The sequence below is a fragment of the Sinocyclocheilus grahami genome, unplaced genomic scaffold (assembly GCF_001515645.1).
Source record: "Sinocyclocheilus grahami isolate Dianchi unplaced genomic scaffold, SAMN03320097.WGS_v1.1 scaffold490.1, whole genome shotgun sequence".
In the NCBI taxonomy this organism is placed as follows: domain Eukaryota; kingdom Metazoa; phylum Chordata; class Actinopteri; order Cypriniformes; family Cyprinidae; genus Sinocyclocheilus; species Sinocyclocheilus grahami.
The window spans coordinates 911681-936199 of NW_015505669.1; the positions used below are offsets into that span (position 1 = coordinate 911681).

Genomic DNA, 24519 nt, shown 5'->3' on the forward strand with positions numbered 1-24519 from the left:
TGAAGATTATTCTAACAGTTGTGTCTATTGTGCAGAAATAGAAGACCTCATAAGACCACATATTCACATTCCACTGAACATACAGCAAATATAATTCCTTTCCATTATAAAATTCAAGTCATGTGACCGTATTTCAAGAACAAATGTAGTTTTACTATAGAGGTAAGTGATGAAGCAGTCTTTTAAGACACACTCACATTTGAATTTGGCATTGCATCACTTTGGGAAAACCATTGTCTTCATTTCAGTAGCATCAACCTGAGCTCTGAAAAGCTTTGAATTCACAGGTATCTCTACATAATAGAGATGGAAATGTAATTCACAGTTCAGAACACTGTCGTGAGCATCGGAAGGCTAAACAACACCCTAAACAGACACTATTTGCATTAATAAAGTTGTTTACCAGGTTTTAGCATCCATTTAGGAGACAGATGTTGCAGTATACTAGTTGAAAGCTGACCTGAGGTGAGCTGAATTTGAAGTACTGAAGAGCAATCCATCGCTCTTTTGAAAATTTTAAAAAAGGTTCCTTTTAAAATAAAGTATCAAATACCTCTTTCTAACCCTTTGTTTAACCTTAGTTGATGAATTCAGCATTATCTTTGGTCATTGCTTTACCCATCAGTAATCACCCCTTGCCCATAATAACTAAAACCACGAAAATGTGGTTTCCTGTTACACATTATGTTTGTTTCTTTTGCATCTAGAATTCTAAACGACAAAAGTCTCAGTGTTTAGTATTACAAACATTCATGAAAATGTGTTTTTCAAGTCTAATCAGTTTTCATGACAGCTACTGCTAATATAATGCACTATGATAATCACATGTATGATCTCAGTGTATAAACGTTTGTACATCTTAAAGGGTTAGTTCAACCAAAAATTAAAATTCTGTCATAACACTCCTATGCCATTCCAAACCAATGAAATATACAGACATAGAGCACCTAAAATATGGTAAACGGAAGCTAAACAGCACTTGGGTGATGTGAGAAAAAACCCTAATTGTTTATTGTGCATCAGTGATGACAGAATTTTCATTTTTTGGGTGAACTAACCCTTTAAGCAATTATTATGAATCTTAATGTAGTTATATTTTAGTTATAGTTGTGAAAGGTTTCCTATGTTATCACCAAATCTGATAATACCTAAAGTTCAGCTAAATTCACAAAGGAAGTCTTTTTTTCAAGACTTGATAACTTGATTATCGACTTCTAGGAATTCCTCTGGTTTGTCTTTGGACACTTGCTCCACTATGGGGTTATTTTGTCTATTGTCCCTCCTCGAGCACAGTTGAACTGTTTTAGCTGGATGTACGAGCCCAAGGAAGACAGCGCCTAGTCCCATTCCCGCAGCACAGGAGTAGAATGCAGCCCTATAATTCTGTGTAACATCCACAAGGACACCTAGAATATTTGAGAGGGAAATGTTTTTTTTAAACTTTCTGTTCATCAAAGAATCCTGAAAAATATAGCATGGTATATTAAGCAGCACAACTGTTTTCAACATTGATAATAATAAATGTTTCTTGTGCACCAAAACAGCATATTAGAATGATTTCTGAAGGATCATGCGACACTGAGTAATGAGCTTCTGAAAATTCAGCTTTGTCATGTAACGTAAAAAGTGTAACATTTTAAAATACACTGCTCAAAAAGGGAACACTTAAATCATACATTGGAAAGAAATCGTGTACTTCATTGAGAAGAAAATTATGTGACAATGGTCTATGGAAACCCAAATCATCAACCCACAGAGAGCTGGATTCAAAATCACACTGAAAATCAAAGGAAAAAATGAAGTTACAGGCTGATCAGATGTGCATGAATTTCATCAAAGCAACTCAAAATGTAAGTGAGAAGTGTGTGTGGCCTCCACATGCCAGTATGCACTCCCGACAAAGTTTAGGCATGCTCCTGATGAGATGGCGGATGGTTTCCTGGGTAGTCTCCTCCCAGACCTGGATCATCATCAGTGAGCTCCTGGGTTCTGTGGTGCTACTTAGTGGCTTTGGATGCTCCGATACATTCAGGTCTGGGGAAGGACCGGTCAATGGCTTCAATGGCATGAGAGCCGGTGAGGGCCAGTCAATGGCATCAATGCCTTTGTCATCCAGAAACTACCTACACACTCTGGCCACATGAGGCCAGGTATTGTCATGCACCAGGAGGAACCCAGGGCTCACTGCACCAGCGTAAGTTCTGACAGTGGCTCTGAGGATTTCATCCCGGTACCTATCAGCAGTAAGGGTATCGTTGGCTAGTATGTGGAGGTCTGTGCGACCCTCCAAGGACATTCCTTCCCAGACCATCACTGACCCAACACCAAAAAGGTCATGCTGGATGATGTTGCAGGCAGCATAATGTTCCCCATGGCATCTACAGACTCTTTCATGTCTGTCACATGCTCAGTGTGAACCTGCTGTTATCCGTGAAGAGAACGGGGTGCCACCTGCAAATTCTGGTGTTCACTAGCAAATGCCAGTCGAGCTTCATGGTGCTGGGCTGTGAGTACAGCTCCCACTACAGGATGTTGGGCCCTCTTGCCAGCCTTATGGAGTCATTATCTGACAGTTAAGTCAGAAACATGCAAGCCAGTTGCCTACTGGAGGTCATTATGTAGGGCTCTGGCAGCACTCCTCCTGTTCCTTCCTTGCACAAAGAAACAGATTCCAGTCCTGCTGCTGGGTTTCTCTTTCCTTGTGTAACGGCACATCTCCCGGTATTTCCTCCATGCTCTTGAAACTGTGCTAGGAGACACACCAAACCGCCTTGTTATGGCATGATGTATGGATGTACCATCATTGAGGAGCTGGACTACCTGTGCAACCTGATTGGGTTGCAGGTACTGCCTTATGCTACAAGTAGTGAGAAGGACCTTAACAAATCCCAAAACTTGAGACAAATCAGTCAGGAAGGATAAGGAGTATACAATTGTCTGTGGCCACCACCTGCAAAACCATTATCTTTTTAGGGGTTGTGTTGCTGTTGCCTTTCCAGTGCACCTGTTGTCACTTTCATCTGCAGCAAAGTAGGAGAAACTGATTCTCAATCACTTTTGCTTCCTAACTGGACAGATTGATATCCCTGAAGTTTAATTGACCTTGTGTTCTACTGTGATGATTACGTGTTCCCTTAATTTATTGAGCAGTGTATATTGTAATAGAAAGCAGTCATTAATTTCAATGTCAAAAACACAAAAAAATCTTACCAACCCCAAAACTTTGAATGGTAGAGTAAAACATTTAATTCTTCTTACCTCCTAACGGTGGACCAGCCAGTCCTGCAAAGCTCTGAATACAGACGTAGACGCCTACAGCTAAGGGCATCCTCTGGATCCCCACGACATCGTCCTCGGCCAACATTGGGATGTGCGTGGATGCAATGTTTCCAAGTAAGAAGCCATAAAGCACACAGCATACCGCCAGTCCCCAGAAGCCATTTACCACGGCGAAGAACACCAGCACCAGGCACATCAGTGACACGCATCCGAGAAGTATGAAGATCTTCCTAATGCGCCCCCAGTTCAGGACCCATCCGATGGAGAGACGTCCAAAGATCTCAGCAATGGCCATTGTTGACAGCATATAGGCAGCCTTGTCCCTCTCGGTACCCAAACTGGCGCTGAGCTCCACCACATACAGCTGTGGGGCGAAAAAGCCAAGTGTTGCAAAAAGGCCAAAGGCTGAGTAGCATAAGAAACTGCCTTCTTTTAGTACAGTCAAATCCAGGAGCTTATTTCTACTTGAAATGCCCTGTTGTTTTGGAGGGATCTGAAGTGGTTCCACTTCTCCCTGTTCCTTCCCAGATTTGAGACCCTGTTCCAGCTCATCAAGTGACTGTACACCTGAATCTCCAGAGCTCACAGAGCCTTGCATTTGTTCTTCAGGAAGAGAGCATGTGATCTTCTGCTCAGTTCCTGTTGGAGAAGTCTTTGGTTTGATGACTATGGGACGGAGCAAAGCCCCACAGATAATAATGATGCCCTGTAACGTTCCAATCACCACCATCGTGTACCTCCAGCCAATGCAGTTCTTAAGAGCTGTGAAGGCTGCAGAAACAAGGAAGCAGTATGTTTGACTCTGTGTGTTACAATTATAAAACACTTATTTTAACATAATGACACATAATATGTGATGATTGAGCTCCACCACATACAGCTGTGGGGCGAAAAAGCCAAGTGTTGCAAAAAGGCCAAAGGCTGAGTAGCATAAGAAACTGCCTTCTTTTAGTACAGTCAAATCCAGGAGCTTATTTCTACTTGAAATGCCCTGTTGTTTTGGAGGGATCTGAAGTGGTTCCACTTCTCCCTGTTCCTTCCCAGATTTGAGACCCTGTTCCAGCTCATCAAGTGACTGTACACCTGAATCTCCAGAGCTCACAGAGCCTTGCATTTGTTCTTCAGGAAGAGAGCATGTGATCTTCTGCTCAGTTCCTGTTGGAGAAGTCTTTGGTTTGATGACTATGGGACGGAGCAAAGCCCCACAGATAATAATGATGCCCTGTAACGTTCCAATCACCACCATCGTGTACCTCCAGCCAATGCAGTTCTTAAGAGCTGTGAAGGCTGCAGAAACAAGGAAGCAGTATGTTTGACTCTGTGTGTTACAATTATAAAACACTTATTTTAACATAATGACACATAATATGTGATGATATTACATTGAAGATGAGCATGCCTGTCCTCACCTGGAGCAAAAGCAAATATAGCAAATGACTCTCCAGTGGAGGCCATGGCTGTGACCACAGAACGACGCCTGCTGAAGTACTGGGACAAGATTGTGACGGTTGGCAGAAATGTCAGACAGTAACCCAGTCCTACAGAAAGGAAGAGACATCTGAAAACCATTAGATGCTTTGTTCATCTTGGTTTTGCTTTCAGTTAGTAAATCAAACCTTTCAAGCAAACATATACATTATTAGTTTTTTATTGTAAAATGTCTATACTTACAGACAATCCTGGAGCAGTTTAATTATAGCACGAACATAATACAGTTAATTAAAAAAAATAATGAAAAGGGATCCAATGTTTCAGAGTCATACAGGTATAATGCATTCTTGCTGATTGAAATATTAATTTCTTTTTAAAAAATTACTTACCTATATAGTTTATAGTGCAAGGCTTTACCTACCTGTCACAAACCCAATAGTGAGGTACATCTGATTGATGGAGCTGGTGAATGCTGTTGAGATTGTGCCCAGAGATATGAGAAATCCTCCAAACATCACAACTGGCTGGAAGCCAAATCGATTACTCAGCACTGATGATAAAGGAGCTGAAGGGCCATAGATATGGATGCCAAAGTTACAGAAATTAACCCATAAAAAAAGAGAGTCAACATGCAGCTAAGCGGAGTAAGTTTTTTTTTTTAAAGTTTCAAAATTTAAAGTAACAGTTACACCCCTTACCTGTGAAAGTCATAACAAAGACACATATTGAAATGATCCATGATACTCGACTGTTGCTCTCGCCAAAGTCATTCATTAAATCCTTGAGAAAAATCCCAAAACTTTTGATGACCCCATAAGTGAACACCTCCACCAGGAAAAAGGCCACAGCCACAATCCAGCCCCAACCACCATCTGGGACCTCCGAGTACACTTTAGAGCCGAGGCAACCTTTCAGTCGGAAAATCCACTGTGCCATTTTGACCTGCGACCTGTGAATGTGACAAAGACAAATGTAAGCTATGGTTAAGTTAATAAGCGAATTAACTTTTACAGCCACTCAGATCCATCAGTATAAACTGTATTTGGACATAACCATGATCATTCACCCTTGTAAAGAGACATCTCCACAATGCAACCAATATGTTTAATTTTAAATTAGACACTGTTAAAGATGAAAAACTCAAATGTACATGGTTAATAATTCTATAAACAGCTATATTCTAATGTCAAACAACTGCAATATCAGCTATTCAATTAGTTTAACCATTACATGTATCAGGTTTTGGGACAGAGGTTTCTATTTAGTTGACCATCTGATGTGTGCTAGAGACTGGTGTTTTTAGTGTTAATTAAAATCAAGCTGCAATTTGTTATAATATTTATATAAATGACTAAACTATAATGAAAATTAGAAACGTATTAAAATGAAAACTCAAATAAAAATAAAGAAAAAATAAACAGAACTATTTTAAAATAACAAAAACGAATAAAAATGACATTTTGAAAATGACAAAAGCACATTAACCAAATTAATAAAACTAAAAATTTAAATAAAAGCTGAATACATAGGCTACAATCGCACAAATCACAGTTTGACGCTGTAGCTATACATTTACAGTGTTGAAAAAAATGTGCAAATCTCATACAAAATGAGTGAAAAAATAAACAGGTCATATAAAATGTATAATATAAACCAGTGACCAAGTGAAAAAAAAAACAGCAAGCATGACCAATATAGCGCAAGGGGCGTTACCAGGGACGTTACGCCATGATAGGGGAGGGGGGACATGAGTGTCAACAAACTGATGCGCAGAACAACGATTGAAATATTTTCATTGATTGAAATCATCGCTCGGCATTAGGTGAGGTGTAATCAGTCTCATAATATTGTTATAAGTCATCACAGTACAGCATGTTTTAAATGCTATGCATTTCGAATCTGAAGTTTGTTCAATTTCTCCTGAGTCTTTCCCAATGTTAGGACAGCGACAGCTAACATTATTGTAGAACATTCCTATCATATTCAGACTACAAAACTTAGTCAAAAACGTTACTGCTTTAACTCCTCAAAGCATCTTTAACAAATTGTATGGCAGGATGTTGTCACAAATAAACATTCATTAAACATATATTAAATGTAAATAATTTAATAATATTTTGTTCATGTTTGAACACATTTGTGTTTTCCTAAATCACTTTGCACGTTATCAAAATTAAGGTGAGTCAGCAGATGTATTTTTTCCCCCAGCCATCTTGCACCACCTGCTCCATCATGATTCCAGCATGATCGTGTTTTCTCAGCTCTCTCAGCGTGGTCGTTTCTATGGTCAAGAACGCTTGATATACGAACATATATTTGTGTGTTTCTGCATGTTGGGGCGCATGCAGTTTTGCCGCACTTCCTGACCCATGTCAGTTGTTTAAGACTTTAGTACTAGTAGTCACTTAACCATTGATATATAGGCTAGTAACACTGAACAGTAAGAACAAAAAAAGAGTGCTTACCTGTTCCTGTCAGTGAGAGGAATATTGTTACTGCACTACTGTGGTCGCGAGTCCATGTGCTGCTTCCACTGTCTCGAACACTGAGCTCCTCTATGGTGGGAGGTTACAGCTGTTGAGTAAGTTGAGGATTGGTTTACATTCAATATTGAATGAAAGGCTACACCAGCAACCCCCCTTTTCCCTTGAGCTGGAATGTCAAAGGAACATGTGGTCTGTTCTCCCCCACCCTAGTGTAAAGTGGAGCTGCAGGAGTGACTGTACTGAATGTGCATTAGGTAAAGTTTGTTACATAAGAGTCAGCAAGAGCTGCTCAAACCCAACAGTGAATAGGCTCTCCTCTGAGATATCCAGCGGGCTTTAACTGCAACCTCAGATAGTGTTTGGTTCCTATGTGACTGTTAGCGTACTGTTAGCTTGACCAATCATTACAGATCATATCATTATTAAAGTACATTTATGTAATTCAGGGGTCTTCAATCTTCAAGTCGAGAAACTCTTGGTGGATAAAAAGATGGTGCACGATCCATTACATATTTATTTTATCAAATGCCTGAAATATCATCCATATCATACCATATTAATATAATTAGAGTGATTCTTGTTTCTTTACATTGTTGTTGAAATAACTATTAATTATGTACAGTCATATATCGCTGCATTACAATTTAATTTGACTTAATGTTTAAATGTTGAAGGGAGAATTAAGCAGTAAGCTATACTTTTGCTTTGTGTTTACTTTAACTTTGATTTAACTTATCATAATCTTGTATTTTGTTTAATATATATATATATATATGCAAATTTATTCTTTAGGATAAATCCCTTTAGATGCATCCTCTCGTTTTCAAAGGGGTCCTAATACACAAAAATTAGACAACATAACACAAAACAAACAACAACAACCACATAATTCAGAACAACAAATCAACAAACACCCCATTACAATATGAACACATGAAATATTAATAGCTACCTAGCACTTATACAGATATAAACATAGATATATCATCTAAAGCAATTACAAGAAGTTTAAAACAAGAAAAAATTGTTTAAAACATAAGAAGAATATAATATCAAATACTGACACAAATAATTAGGATAATTATAAACATTTGAAAATAAATTGCAACCAGTGAATATGCCTTCTAATATTGAGTGGATACCATTTAAGTAAATCATACATAATACAATGGAAATAGAAAGGGAATCATGAGCTATTGTATTTTCATCTAATTTGCTTAATAATGGATTTATCTGAGCTGTTTAATAGAACTTATATTTATATTACTGCAAAAGTACTCCTATAAGTTTCCCAATCTTCATTTGTTCTAGTCTTTCGGAATTTAGCCCAGGCCTTGTCTCTCTTTCTAAAAAGACCTATAAGTTCCGCATTTATCCAGGGTAAATGTTTTCCCTTGACCGTTGAAATTTTCCAAGGAGCATGTTTATCAAGTACTCAAGTAAACTCGCAATATAAAAAATACCAAGCGTCCTGCACATTGGGTATTAACTGATATTTATCCCAATTTATGGAAACTAAATCATTAATAAATAACTCTAAATTCATCTTCTTATGTTGTCTAATTTTTATTACTCTAGCAGGTGATTTAAGAATTGTAATTTTCCATATACAAAAAACAAATGAGTGATCACTTAAACAATCAGACAGGATACCTGCTTTAACAAATTTATCAGGAACCAGAATCCAGTCAATTAGGGATTGACTCATTTAAGTAACAATCATGAGCTATTGTATTTTCATCTAATTTGCTTAATAATGGATTTATCTGAGCTGTTTAATAGAACTTATATTTATATTACTGCAAAAGTACTCCTATAAGTTTCCCAATCTTCATTTGTTCTAGTCTTTCGGAATTTAGCCCAGGCCTTGTCTCTCTGTCTAAAAAGACCTATAAGTTCCGCATTTATCCAGGGTAAATGTTTTCCCTTGACCGTTGAAATTTTCCAAGGAGCATGTTTATCAAGTACTCAAGTAAACTCGCAATATAAAAAATACCAAGCGTCCTGCACATTGGGTATTAACTGATATTTATCCCAATTTATGGAAACTAAATCATTAATAAATAACTCTAAATTCATCTTCTTATGTTGTCTAATTTTTATTACTCTAGCAGGTGATTTAAGAATTGTAATTTTCCATGTACAAAAAACAAATGAGTGATCACTTAAACAATCAGACAGGATACCTGCTTTAACAAATTTATCAGGAACCAGAATCCAGTCAATTAGGGATTGACTCATTTAAGTAACTCTAGTAGGTTCTTTAAATAATTGTGTTAAATTAAAATTTTCTAAATTATCTAGCCAATTTTTTATTAAATTCCCCTAAAATAATAATTAATTTTTTAAATAAAATGGAGTCAATAGTACAAAACAAACAATTGAATGATTCAGCAGGTGCAGAGGGAGGTCTATATATACTTCCAATAGTTAAATATTTATTCTGATTTAAAGTTACTTTTACAAACAGACATTCAAAATATCTAGGTTCGACTGAGGGTATAATTAACTCTGATATCAAATTAGAAGAGACATGTGTCTCCACACCACCACCCCTGGAATTTCTGTCTGCTCTATAAAGTACATAATTTGCACGTTTAATTTCCCTATCAGAAATCTTACTACTCAGCCACGTCTCTGACACTAATAATATTCGGATTATATTGGGCTACCCAAGCACATAGTAGATCCATTTTAGGCAAAAGACTTCTTATGTTCAAATGAAAATTTTTAAAACCTTTAGTATTATCCACTTTATATGCAAATAAATCATAGATATAAATTTAAAGCTAGGTAGTAATTTAAGGGTTAAACAAACCAAAAAAAAACAAAACAATAAAGATATGTTAAATTGTATTGGCATAACAATAAAACAAATCCTCAGATATACAAACAAAACGAAGCCCCAAAAACACATAGGCCTACCAAAAACATTAAAAACAATAAATCTGGCCCAGCAGCCCTAGCCATCCTAAGCCAAGGCATGTTCATGAATGGGTTAAATTAGGTCAAAATAAACAAAAACCATTAACATTAAGTACACAGGTCCTTCTGTATCAATCATTCTTTTTCTTCCCCTTTAGACTACTTTTATAATGGAAGTCCAAGTTAATGCACTTTTTATTCACAAAGATTATGAGTTTGAGATCAATTGGCCCCCTGCTATATTCATTTTTAATTTCAGTTAACTATAATAACCCTTATGTAGACCCCCTGTTGAAGATATTTGATTGGCCTAAAATATTAATCATGCTGTTTTTCTAGTTATTTTTTTCCCTCTTGTCTGAGTATGTTAAGTAGCAATCAGAGTATTAGTAATACTGTGTCAAATATATCATAATTTAAATGTCTTCTTTTTTAGATATAGCATTTAAAAATGGCACAGTTTGGATTCTGTTTACTGCTTCTGTTCTCTGGACTGATTCATCACGTCAGAAGCCATAGTAAAAAGGAAGACAAAACTGGGGTAACGGAATGACCCAATTTCATCATTATCCCAGCCGATGATATTGGATTGGGTGACCTCTGGGTGTACAGGCCTGACAACTCCACACCAACACCCTGGCTGGACTCATTAATGCTGAAGGGCAAAAGGTAGTGTTATCATTAGCCTATAGTTTGTCCATGCATGACACAATTTTGTGCTTGATTATGTCTAATTATAGGTGCTTGTGTCTGGTAAGATTACTTGACCTTAGTTCTGCATTTGATCATGCTACCCTTCTTAATCATCTAAGGGATGAAGTTGGTATCGGGGCATGGCATTGGATTGGTTCTTTTCATACCTTTAGGATAGATCAGTAAAGGTTACGATTGGAAATTCGTCCTCCCCCTCTGCACCACTCACACATGGGGTACCTCAGGGGTCCCTTTTGGGACCTATTTTATTTTGATCATATATGCTATTGGGTTCTATCATGAGGAAATATAATATTTCGTATCACTGTTATGATGACAATGCACAGATTTACCTCCCTCTTAGCTCTGATAACTCTTATTCTGACCTTTTCAAATGTTTTGAAGATATCAAATGCTGGACTGCAAGAAACCTTCTCCATTTAAATGAAAGCAAAACTGAGATTGTTGTCTTTGGACCTACTGTTGCTGTCTCTGATATCACTAGTAATCTAGATTTGTTTTGTCATCAAATATTCATCCTTTTGCTAAAACCTTAGGTGTGATTTTTGACACAGATCTGAATTTAAGGATTTGGAGACAGTTATCCATGCATTTATCTCTTCTAGACTAGATTATTGCAATCCACTTTATATGCATCTCAACCATTCATAATTGTATCGATTGCAGTTGTTTCAGAATACAGCCGCGAGGTTACTGACTGGCACTAGGAGAAAGGAAAGCATTTCCCCGGTCCTAGTATCTCTTCACTGGTTAATGGTGCAGTATAGGATCCATTTTAAGATTTTATTATTTGTTTTTAAAGCGTTAAATGGTGTATCAACGTCATATCTGTCTGAACTTCTCAGCTACCAACAATCTTCTCAAACTCTCAGATCCTCTGATAAACTCCTCCTACATATACCTCGCTCTCACTTGAAGTTTAAGCGGGAACGTACTTCAATATACTAGTCACTAGTTGTTTTTAAATGTGCTATATAAAAAAATTAACCTTGACCTTTGTGATTTGCAGGTTCACAGACTTCCACTCTCCTGCCTCCACATGCTCACCATCACGTGCTGCCCTCCTGACTGGCAGACATGGGCTACGCAATGGGGTCACTCATAATTTTGCTGTGGGGTCAGTTGGAGGACTGCCACTCAATGAGACAACGTTTGCTCAGCTCCTGCATGATGCAGGTTATTACACAGCCATTATCAGTAAGACCAGAAACTCGAAGAACATGCATAGGACAATTAACATCCTGAGAGCAATGAACTCTACACTGTGATGTGATTGGCTCCTGATTAACAAATAGGCATTGTCGCTATGGCAACTAATAAGCCTACAGCGCTCCACTAATTATATGTCATAATATTTCAATTCCAATTATTTATTGCACTTAAATTGATTTTAAAACAGGAAAATGGCACCTTGGACACAGTGGTTCCTACAATCCTGTTCATAGAGGTAAAATCCAGCAACTTAATATTACATTTTTTTGAATTTGAGTTTTTATTTGTAGATTTTATGTTCATTTTAATTTTAGTTACATTTTTAGTAATTGTGTGTCATGTGTTTTTGACATTATTATTATTATTTAAAATATTTCTATATAGTTTTATTAATTTTTATTTCAGTTTTAGTTTCAGCTATTTTAGTACATCAAGTTAAACTTAATGAAAAAGAAATGCTGTCCTTAAAAGCATAAGGTTTTTATAGTTTCTTTTTCACATTTATTATATTTCAAGTGATGAAAATGTTACTTAAAACAGTGAAATACAAATGTATTATTAAACAACAATAAATTATATTACTTCATTAAAATGTATTTGTTTATTTAATAAAAGTTTTCTTGACATGGAGTTCATTTATTCCATATTAAATTACATTTTGATATATAAATTGTAATTATTGTCTAACATTTATACATTTATTTTACGCTATTTCATTAGGAAATGCTCACTTTTGTGTGTTTACACTACAGGTTTTGACTATTACTTTAGTAATATTCCTTATAGTAACGACATGGGCTGCACTGACAAACCAGGTCTCGACCTTCCCAGCTGTCCTCCCTGTGTCCGCAGTCAATATACTACAAGGTTTGTGTTGCTATCCAGGTCATCATCCAAGTCAAAACACACATCAGATGCCTTATAGCCTGAGGCTTTGAATACGTCTCATATGTTTACTGAAATATGTCAAATCTTCACTCAACAGGAAGCATGAAGAATGCTACACTGAAGTGGCATTACCTCTGTTTGAAAATGAGACAATAATTGAACAGCCCTTGGACACATGGAGCCTTAAAAACAGATATGCCTCAGCGGCAGTCAAGCAGATATTCACAGCCAGGTGCGTTCACCACTTCTATGATTATATACATATATTCTATCTGATTTCAATACCGACCTGAGCTCATTTTCATAATAGTCTGCCTTCTGCAAATTGCGTGTATGAGTATTTCTAATAACGTACTTTCTGTTGCACGTTTATTTTGTTGTTGTTGTTGTTCAAAATTGTGTACTATTCATATTACTATTACTGTTATTAAACCTCTTGAACTTCTTGGTAAAACATATGTGAAATCAAAAGGTCTTAAACAGGTTTTAGACTCAGTATTACTTGTGAAGCCAAAAACATTCTTGATTAAAAATGGATTATAAAAACAATTTTGCGACTCGCAGGGGACTTTGTTCAGTCAATATAAGGTCTCTAGTCTGTAAACAAGTTTACTGGGCCGGGAGAAGTTGCAGTGTTGACCTTTGACACAGTCCAAGGATAGATCATCATCTGTTGGGCTGTGTGCAACCAAGTCTCATCTATTTGTCATTTCAGCTGTGTACTCGTACAGACAATTGAGACCTGTTACTGTTTCAAAGCTAGTATCACTGCAGTCCTCGCGTAAATCTCTTTAAATCAATAGATAATATACTTTAGACATTAAAATTTTATAAATTGTTTTCATTTTAGGGCCAGTAATCGATAAATAGCAGATACTAATGTTATTCTGTATATTATATACTATTATATAATGTATACTATTTTGTCTAAAAAACATTTAAAAAATAAAACACTGAAAAATGCAAACTTTTGTTTTAAAATAAGGGAATTTGGGCATCACAATATTATAATACTGTATGAAATAAGGATATTCATTTTGTTATTAAACGATTAGTGTTTTTAAAGGTTAACAGTTTGTGGGCATTAGATGTTGACAGAGGTAATCTAACTGTAAACAGAGTAAATGAGCATGTACAATTAAATTTATATTATCAACTGATACCAATACACTACCGTTCAAAAGTTTTGGGTCAGTTTTTTTTTTTTTAAAGGGAATTAATACTTTTATTCAACAAGGATGCATTAAATTCATCACAAGTGACAGTAAAGACAATTATATGATAGATTTCTATTTAAAGTAAATGTTTTTTAACTTTCTTTTCATCAAAGACTTTTGAAAAAATGTATCACGGTTTCCACAAAAATATCAGAATGATTTCTGAAGGATCAGGGGCCTCATTTATAACTGTTGCGTACGCACAAAACCTGCCCTGAAAGAGGCGTACGCCACTTCCTACGCAAAAGGTGGGATTTATAAAAACAAACTTGACTGGAAAATTTGCGCACCTTGCACACAAACTCTGACCCATGCGTACTGACTTTTTTTTTTTCCTGGAGAGAGAAAAGTAATGAAGTAAACAATGATTTCAAACTCAGTTTTCATTTCGATATACACATTTACATTAAATATTCCACTCTCATTAATGGAGAAATTACATAACTGAAATTACATAAAGTCATTATACAGAAGTTAAACCAAAATTATATGAATTTAGACATAGCCTATTGGATGCGTTTGATCACTTTTCTTGTGGCATGCTGTGTTTTAATGCCAGCGAGGAGTGCTATGCGCACAATAATTCATCTTTAAATTAAACTGCAGATCACATGTTATGAGAAAATATTTTTAGAGAGAACAATGATCAATGATGCACACTTACTTTGATATTATGGCGGACACTGCTGGATTTGGTGGTCGAACGGTCCATTGTCCGGTTTGAATAGGTCCAGTGATAATAGCTACTGTACAACCGCAGCTGCACAGAGGAGTTGATGTCATGTGAAGGCATCTCCACAACATTATGAAAAATACCCCTGTATTTGAAGGATACAACTTGAAGAAAACGGTAAGATTTGCACATTTCCTTTTTAAAATACTTTGTCAATGACAGGCGAGTCAGACAATTGTATTTCCACTAAAACAGCTAAAAGATGTTGACCTTATCAGCAAAACTGCATACATTTAATTTGATTTAGATTGTTTAAAACAATTTAAATACTACCTATTTGGCCAGTGGAAAAGAATGAGCTCTATCTAAAATATTTAGCCTATCTGAGAACTATTTGAAACAGTTTTGTTTTTATGGATATTTTGATATATTTATTCTAAAACATAACAAGGATACTGGATGATTTTTAGCAATAAAAATTGTGTACGGCACAAATGGCATTTATAGTCTGTATCTCATATTCCCTTAATGTCTTGTACCTTTGATGGTGTTAAACATGGTGTCATGTGGATGGAATGTGCATGGAAATTATATGCAGATGAGGTTATGCATAGTAAAACAAGGCGTCGTAAGCTACATATATGGTGATTTTGGGGAGGAGTCGGGGTGGAGATGCACGTAGGCACAATCTTACCCTGACTGGGATTTATAAAGGGATTTTTGCGCAGGTTCTGGCAGGTTTTATAAATCTGAAAACTTTTGTGCGTACGCAAAATCTAGCTTTTGTGCGTACGTACACTTTTAGGATGAAATCTACGGAGAGTTTTATAAATGAGACCCCAGGTGACTGAAGACAGGAGTAATGGCTGCTGATATTTCAGCTTTGCCATCACAGGAATAAATTACATTTTAAAATATAAAAAAATAGAAAAGAATTATTTTAAACTGTAATATTTCACAATTGTACCGCTACATTGTGCCTCTCTGTAACAAACGTATCCTTCTGTTTTTGTACAGTTTGGGTAATATCGTATGTTTTGTGTTAATGTGTCTGTGTAGCATTTCTAAGAAGCAGCCGCTCCTACTGTATGTGGCTCTTGCTCACATGCATGTCCCACTGTTCCATAACTCCTTCCTAAATGTTACGACACAAGACCCTTACACAGTCAGCCTCAGTGACATGGACTCTTTGGTGGGGACAATCATGCAGGCGATCAGCACTGAGCAGCTGGAAAACACATTAATATGGTTCACTGGTGAGTTATTTTACATGTATTGCACTTTAAGCTGTTTTAGTTAAAACTTTGCTTACTATCAATACAATGAAACATCAGTTTCTAAGGTGACAATGGCCCGTGGGAGCAGAAATGCCAGTTTGCTGGGCATGTTGGGCCTTTTGTTGGAAAGTGGCAGGCAAGCAGAGGTAATGAAGAAACTGTCATATAAAATGTTTACCTTTATAGTCTCCTTTATTGAAAATATTATAAGGTGTTATATCTTTAACCTAAAGATATTTCATGAATGAAGATCCAAGTTTTTTTTTTCCCCTGTGTTGCAGATTTCATGCTTACTTATGACTTCTCCTCAGTTGTTTTAGATAACAAACCCACTAATTGAATTATCATGTAATACTCTGTTTTCATTCTTTGGAGCAGATGGTGGCTCAGCCAAGAGAACCACATGGGAAGGAGGTCATAGAGTTCCCACAGTGGTCGCATGGCCTAAGAAGATCAAACCCAACAGCACCAGCAGCGCCCTGCTGAGGTACTGGAACATTATGAACATTGTGTAGCATGATTGTTTTGTTTTCACTGAATGACGACTGGCTTTAACTCCTTAGTGGTCTGGACATCTTTCCAACTATCCTCTCCCTGGCTGGTGTAAAACCACCATCAGATCGACGCTATGACAGCATTGATATAACAAACATTCTGCTCAACGACTCTGACACAGGGCATAAGGTACAGTCTGTTTGGATGATACACCGCTTTATAGACCAAAAAAAACATTTGTGAAATTTGCTCTGACTGGCTTTCTGTAAATTCTTGTTCCCGTCTTCAGAGTCTCATGCATCCAAACAGCTGTGCTGCAGGACAATTTGGCGACCTTCAAACCGTCAGGCTGAAACATCACAAGGCATTTTACATCACAGGTCTCTGTTTATTGAAGACTTCCACTTAAAAATAAAATTTAAAAAATCTATGTATTAATTCAAGAATAAAACTGTAAATAATTCATTTGAATCGACCAATAAATACTTATTTTAGTTTGCTGAGGACTTAATTTTCGCTTAAAAAAAAATGAAAAAATCAATGTATTAATTCAAGAATAAAACTGTAAATAAATAATTTATTGAATTGACCAATAAATAGACTTATTTTAGTTAGCTGAGGACTTAACTTCCACTTTAAAAATAAAACGAATCAATTTAATAATTCATGAATAAAACTGTAAATAAATATTTTTTAACTTGACAAATACACTTATTTTATTCTATATTTTAGTTTATATTTTAAACAGTTGATTTAATTCGTTTAAATGTATGTTTTAATTCACACAGTTACATGTAACAGTAAAATAATAAACTAAAACTTCACTTTTATTTGATCATGTTTATTGATTTTTAACAAGAATAAAATACAAAATAGCACATCAAAATTACATAAATCAAAAAAAGTCAGTTTTAAATTGCTAAACATTTAAAAGTATTTATTTAATTTACATTTAAAAATATAGTTAAATGTAACAGTAAATTATAAATGAATAAATCACATTTTTAACTTGATAAATAAATAGACATTTTAAACTTTAAAAAAAAAATTCAATCATGTTTAAAAATGTATCGGTGAAATAAATTAAGAAATATAATTTTCTTAAAATTGACAAATAAATAGACATATTTTAAACTAATTATTTCTTGTTTGAAAATGTAGTGTAACATGGAATGTGGAATCTACCTATACATATCCATGAGTGCTCCCATGTATGAACTGTCCAATGACATTTTTTAAAATGACTGTTACTACGCTGGTATTGGTTGATTTAATGGTTCTGATGTGCTCTCTCAGGTGGATCAGTGACATGCGGTGGAGGAAGTGGACAACAGCAGTATCACGACCCCCCTCTGATATTTGACCTCTCACAGGACGAGGCAGAGGAGACCCCTCTGAACCCTGAGAGTGATGAGTACAGATCTGTCTTGAAGGAAGTGGAGAGAGAGAGGGAGGCTCTGCTATGGGACATCGCCACAGATAAGGTATCATTGGCCGACTACACCGTGATTCCGGCTGCAGTCCCCTGCTGCCAGCCACACAACCCCGCCTGCAGATGTCACAGTTTAAAATGAGGTCAGTCGGGCTCAGCCTTGAACTCAGCACTGTTTGTCAACGGGTTAGATCACATCAACATATTGAAAGCACTGTTTTTTCCTACACTGGGAAGAGCATAGTTCAAATATTGAACGCAGGTCCCAGAAATCCACACTAGATTGCTAAGAAGATATTTTGTTGATGTGAAATGCTAAAGCTGTGTAACAGGAAACTATAGATTCTAAGATGTTGCAGTACATTTCAATTCTGCTTTTTCATTATGAGCGAGACCAGGCCAGTTGCATAAACATAGCCACTATGCTAAGACTGTGTCTTAAGAAATAGTTTAACCAACTAGCAGTTAGCCAAGAGGTAATCAGCCTTACTTTTCTGACTCAAATTGGGCCAATCTAACGTTTTGTAACTGACTTAAAAAAATGATAACCAGTCTCGAAGAAAACAAATGAGATGACTAACTTTTTAAGACTAGTCTAAGCAGTTTATGCAAACTGGGGTCTGGGCTCAGCCTTGAACTCAGCACTGTTTGTCAACGGGTTAGATCACATCAACATATTGAAAGCACTGTTTTTTCCTACACTGGGAAGAGCATAGTTCAAATATTGAACGCAGTGTCCCAGAAATCCACACTAGATTGCTAAGAAGATATTTTGTTGATGTGAAATGCTAAAGCTGTGTAACAGGAAACTATAGATTCTAAGATGTTGCAGTACATTTCAATTCTGCTTTTTCATTATGAGCGAGACCAGGCCAGTTGCATAAACATAGCCACTATGCTAAGACTGTGTCTTAAGAAATAGTTTAACCAACTAGCAGTTAGCCAAGAGGTAATCAGCCTTACTTTTCTGACTCAAATTGGGCCAATCTAACGTTTTGTAACTGACTTAAAAAAATGATAACCAGTCTCGAAGAAAACAAATGAGATGACTAACTTTTTAAGACTAGTCTAAGCAGTTTATGCAAACTGGGGTCACTCCCCAGGGGCCTGTAAGGGGGTAATCACAATTACTGATCTTTATATTATTAAAGAAATCATGAGATTAATAACCGTTTCATTCTTTTGACAGCTCTATTTTTTAACAATATGAAATTATCTTAAAAGTCGGTTTTATTCTGTTTTAAAGGTTTGTGCATCTCACATTACTGTAAAAGTGGGTATAAAAATACATTGTAACCAAATACCAAGTAGTCTTTAGTACAATGGAAATAAAAATTATTTATAACAATTATTTAATTTTGGGAAAAAAAACATTTTGTCTTTATAATTTTATATATGCCTTTATATTTAGGGAGTATATATTTTAGACAATTAAAATATATGATTGTATGAGATGCAAATAAAAATAGATGGAAATATTTAAATTTATCTTGTGTGTTTTATATAAATGACAAAATGGGGAATGACTTTCACTTTCCCTAGTTTGATACCATGTCTCCATCTTGTGGTAATACTTTTGCCATAACTGTAACTGCATAACTTATTATTGGATTGATTAATAGTATTGTTTTGTTAGTTACTAAATATATCAACTTATCACATGACTGATTAAAAAATAAATTATATTACCAGGATTTCTGACATGAATCTAAAATTGTTTCTGAAATAAAATGACGACACATTTCTATATCCAATTTATGCTTTCACATACATTTGAACATAAATATTACATTAATAACTAAAATAAATTTTTTTTTTTTTAATTTAATTCAATTTAATTTTAAATTGCAGTTTTAGATTTAGTTCAAATTTCCATTGGCTACTCCCATGTATGAACTGTCCAATGGCATTTTTAAATAATTTATCTTGTGTGTTTTATATAAATGACAAAATGGGGAATGACTTTCACTTTCCCTAGTTTGATACCATGTCTCCATCTTGTGGTAATACTTTTGCCATAACTGTAACTGCATAACTTATTATTGGATTGATTAATAATTAAGAAACCGATAGTATTGTTTTGTTAGTTACTAAATATATCAACTTATCACATGACTGATTAAAAAATAAATTATATTACCAGGATTTCTGACATGAATCTAAAATTGTTTCTGAAATAAAATGACGACACATTTCTATATCCAATTTATGCTTTCACATACATTTGAACATAAATATTACATTAATAACTAAAATAAATTTTTTTTTTAAATTTAATTCAATTTAATTTTAAATTGCAGTTTTAGATTTAGTTCAAATTTCCATTGGCTGCTCCCATGTATGAACTGTCCAATGGCATTTTTAAACTTATTTGGTCAGTTAAAATACTGTTAATGTTTGGTATTGTGAATTCACTCATGGTTTCCAACGTGTTTCCTCAGGTGAATCAGTAGATATTGAGTTTCATTTCAACCTCATTCTTTATTCATTTGCTGTTAGTAAGCACATTGGTGAATCCAAACATACATACAGTGATGAACACCTGCTCTGGCACTCATGCAGAATGAAGTCTAGGCCGACAGATGTGGCTCTTTCAAATGAGCATGAAAATGTCACATTACGAGTGGAGCCAACTGAGACGTTCTTATACTATTCCCAACTTAAAATAAGATACAGAACCTCATACTGTTAAAAATATTAACTTCAATCCTTGAAAAACAAATAATTTAGGATGCTCTGAATTTGTAATGCTACTGTGCATTCATAATTGTCTTGCTGTGCTGATTCGGGGGGGAAAAAACACCTGTGTGATAAGAGATCACCTTATCTAAGAAAATAAAGAAGTATCCTTTCCTATTAATCAACAAGCAATTCCCTTTTGAGTACATTTCTGTTCCCATATTAGTATTACAAGCAGCCACTAAACACAACATCACAGCAGAATATAGAAGAACAGTCAACGAGCAGCCTACTTGACCTGGTGCAACATTAAGTTAGGATGGGGAAAATAAAATATTTTATCATTGTAAACAATGTGCACTGTAATTTCTTACAAATTTGGGTTATTTTCCTTAGCTCATAAAGTTTCTGTATGGAAATTAGTGTTTTGACCATAAATTAAACTACAAGGAAATTAAAAAACCAAAGACCCTGAAATTATATATATATATATATATATATAAAAAAAATCTTAACAGCCATTAGCCACCTACACTAAATATACCAATGCATTTTAATTATAATAAATTAAGTTCACCCCAAAATGAAAATTCTGTCATCATTTACTCACCCTTAAATGATTTTCCACTTCCCTCATGAAAATCATTTAAACACAAAAGATGATACTTTGAAGAATGTTTCAACTGTACAAATTAAATTCAACTGGGTCCACAACAACATTGGACAGAAAAACAGACATTTTTCCAAATATTGGAAAATTTTTCCAAAAGTCATTCAGGTTTGGAAGAACATGAGGGTGAATAAATATTGACAATTTTCAATTTGGGGTGAACTATCCCTTAAATTACCCAAAGTTCCAGTAGAGCAAACACCTGTGAGCAACATGTTTTTACAGTTGGATGAAAAAAAGGGAAGTGCCTTAGAAAGTGACATGTCAGTTAAAATCAAGTTTTGAAAATGCTAAAAATAGATCAGCAACATGTCATGGGGTAATTGCTGTTGCGAAAATCATACTAACACAGAAATATTTTTATTAAGAATGGTGAATTTTAGAATCACGGTGCCATAGTGCACTGCTTTTTCTCGCCCACTACCATGGATTCATAACTATTCGTTGCATGTGAATTTGCTCACAATCCTGAATGGCACATTAGTCAGTGCATTATCTCTGTTTGTTCACATTGTTTGTGGGGAAAAATTCAGTGTATCTTCTGTAAACAGTCTGAACACATCAACAGTGGATCAGTACAAAAAAAAAAAAGATGTGTTCCTCCCTTTATAGTTACATGCACTCACTCATTTTGAGATCACAGTAAAAAAAAAACGTCTTGGATGATAACTGGGAAAGAGCCAAAGGGAGCACTCTTTGAACACTTTGTCCAATCTATGACTGTACTAATTCTCCATGGGAATTAGTTAGTATCTGGTTGGTGGGTAGTGATGATTATATGACTGTCCGTCTCGTGACATTGCATTGAATCAATCTCTATGGCGTGTAAAACAAGCGTGTTGACATCAGCAGTATTTGCATCAAGGTTACTGACAGTCTCTGTCACGGGGGCCATTTGCGTGCTCACTGCTTCCTCAATTCCCTCAAGTATCAAAATGGCACTGCTAGGCTGAAAACATTTTGCATTGAGCTTGTTCACTTCCCCGACATGCACCTCATTCTCTTCCTGAACAGCAGCATCTTCGCTGCAGTCTTCATCACTGACTCCATTCTCCTGGGTTGCATGTTCCTCTGTTATACCAGCTTTATCTTGACCTTCAATATCTGACGTGCTCTCCTCAAAAGCATCATGGAGTGCAACATCTTCTACAGTTGTAGCTGCGGTTTCAAGTACCTTCTCAGCATTGTCTTCCTCGACAGCACTGAGATCCATAGTAACTTCATTATTATGGATCCTTACTCCTGGATCTTCTTCATGAGGGGCTCGTCTCAAATCGCTGTCCTGTTCAAGTCCAATATCTTGACTTCCCTTCTTCACTTCATTGAAATCATCAGGAATCTTTTTCTCGATGACTCCGTCTACTGAGGTAACATCTACTGCATCTTCGACAACAGTCGTTTCTTGTTTAAGATCTTCTTTATTGCATGCATCTCCTTGCTGAATTTTGTCTTCAATTAGTCCATCTATCTGTGGAGCAAGATAGTCACAATCATAATTTTGTAGATCTTTGGCATCCTTATCAAGCCTTTGCATTTCTTTTGATCCAATGTGTCCATCCTCTTCCTCGGTTTCAACAGAAACAACAAGGTTCGGGTGGACTTCAACTACTAATGTAATGTAACTCTCTCCCTCTTGAGGCAGCTGCCCATGGCCAATTCCCTGCTTCAGGTCAAGTGCAGTCTGTTCTGAATCACTCGGTCTCGACTCGGAGTCTGAAACATCTGTAAGTTCATTTAAAGGTCCGCTAGATGTGGCTCCTGGATTTTGTAATGAAGGGAGGTGAGGAGCAGGGCTGTAAAGAGATGTATATCATTAGGAGAAGGTAATCTTAATGTTACATCATCATGTGCTTTATGTCATTGCGACCGGTTTTTACCTCTCTGCGGATTCATATGGAACAGGGGTAGGCCATAATTCTTGGGCCCTGGCCCCGCCCCCTTCCTCCTGCACCCAGCCACGGTTAGAGGACGCATAAGTCAGAATGGCTTCTGTCACAGTGTAAGGGGTGTGACCCTGCACACAGTCCTCAATGTGCTTGACAGGAAGCTGAGTCTGCAGGAAAAGATGGAGCTGGCTATCTGACAGGCATACCGTCATGTGCAGCACTCTGTATAGGAAGACGAAAGCAATTAATTTCAGGAAAATTTGGTGTTATAATGAATATTTCTGTACTATTTTATGCTATTTTTAAATTCTCCCGTTTTTAAAATGCTTTGTAAGAAGCAAGCACCAGAAGATTTTAAATAAAACACTAGAACTGACTTATCCAAGAAGCTCTGAAGACCTTTTCTCCTCCTTTCAATGAATTCATCATTAATAAATGAGAAGAAAGACTTTTTGGGCAGATCAGGAACAGGCCTGTGGGAAATACAACAATGTATTAAACTGTAAAGACACAAAAAAAGAAAAAAATGCGGAAAATGTCCCTACTGGATGGCAAATTGATACAATTGCATTCAGTAAACGACTTGTGTGCTTGGGGTCGTTGTCTCGCTGCATGAACATTGTCTCTCGAGATTCAGTTCTTGGACAGATGGCCCTGACATTTTCCTTTAGAATTTGCTGGTATAATTCAGAATTCATTGTTCCATCAATGATGGCAAGCCATCCTGGACCGGATGCAGCAAAACAGGCCCCTGATACTACCACCACCATGTTTCAAAGATGGGAAGAATCTTATGCTGGAATGCAATTTGTCTGACTGTGGATTTGTGGAGTCCAAACACTTTAGAGATGGTTTTGTAACCTTTTCCATCCTGATGAGCAACAACAACTCTTTTTCTGAGGTCCTCAGAGACCTCTTTTGTTCATGTCATGATTCACTTCCACAAACATGATCAGATGTTTGATAGATTCCTGATCTTTAAATAAAACAGGACACACACTGACACCTGATAGTCATCCCACTGATTGAAAACACCTAATTTTGCCTTCAAATTAACTGCTAATCTTAGAGATTCACATACTTTTGCCACTCACAGATATGTAATATTGGATCATTTCCCAGAATAAATAAATGACAAAGTATATATTTTTGTCTCATTTGTTTGATTGGATTCTCTTTGTCAACTTTCAGGATCTGTGTGAAAATCTGATGATCTTTTGAAATTCTGAAGGGTTCACAAACGTTTAAGCAGCAC

At 36.1% G+C, this 24519-nt stretch overlaps 3 protein-coding genes across 4 annotated transcripts in view; 1 reads left to right on the forward strand and 2 right to left on the reverse strand.

Moving 5' to 3' along the window:
* Positions 1 to 11905, reverse strand: LOC107554067 (monocarboxylate transporter 7-like). Its single transcript, XM_016236453.1, has 7 exons — positions 11830 to 11905; positions 7176 to 7284; positions 5409 to 5659; positions 5132 to 5275; positions 4689 to 4817; positions 3259 to 4050; positions 1 to 1406 (listed from the first exon to the last, which is right to left on the reverse strand). The coding sequence occupies exons 3-7, from the start codon at positions 5644 to 5646 to the stop codon at positions 1186 to 1188; spliced, it is 1524 nt and encodes a 507-aa protein (XP_016091939.1). The 5' UTR covers positions 5647 to 5659; positions 7176 to 7284; positions 11830 to 11905; the 3' UTR covers positions 1 to 1185.
* LOC107554066 (arylsulfatase G-like) lies at positions 6446 to 23339 on the forward strand. Its single transcript, XM_016236452.1, is given in 13 exon segments — positions 6446 to 6532; positions 10558 to 10790; positions 11845 to 12032; positions 12235 to 12282; positions 12800 to 12914; positions 13033 to 13167; positions 15885 to 16081; positions 16168 to 16248; positions 16481 to 16589; positions 16666 to 16786; positions 16887 to 16977; positions 17894 to 18172; positions 23266 to 23339. Coding segments are annotated over 11 exon segments (1581 nt in total). The 5' UTR covers positions 6446 to 6532; positions 10558 to 10572; the 3' UTR covers position 18172; positions 23266 to 23339.
* The window catches only part of LOC107554064 (uncharacterized), a 14353-nt gene continuing 10324 nt past the window's right edge, over positions 20491 to 24519 (reverse strand). For both annotated transcript variants that reach the window (XM_016236449.1, XM_016236448.1), the window contains exons 5-7: positions 23642 to 23737; positions 23256 to 23486; positions 20491 to 23171 (exon numbers count right to left, since the gene is read on the reverse strand). In XM_016236449.1, coding sequence (XP_016091935.1) covers positions 22121 to 23171; positions 23256 to 23486; positions 23642 to 23737 — 1378 coding nt within the window. In that variant the 3' untranslated portion in view covers positions 20491 to 22120. The remainder of the gene's footprint in view (positions 23172 to 23255; positions 23487 to 23641; positions 23738 to 24519) is intronic.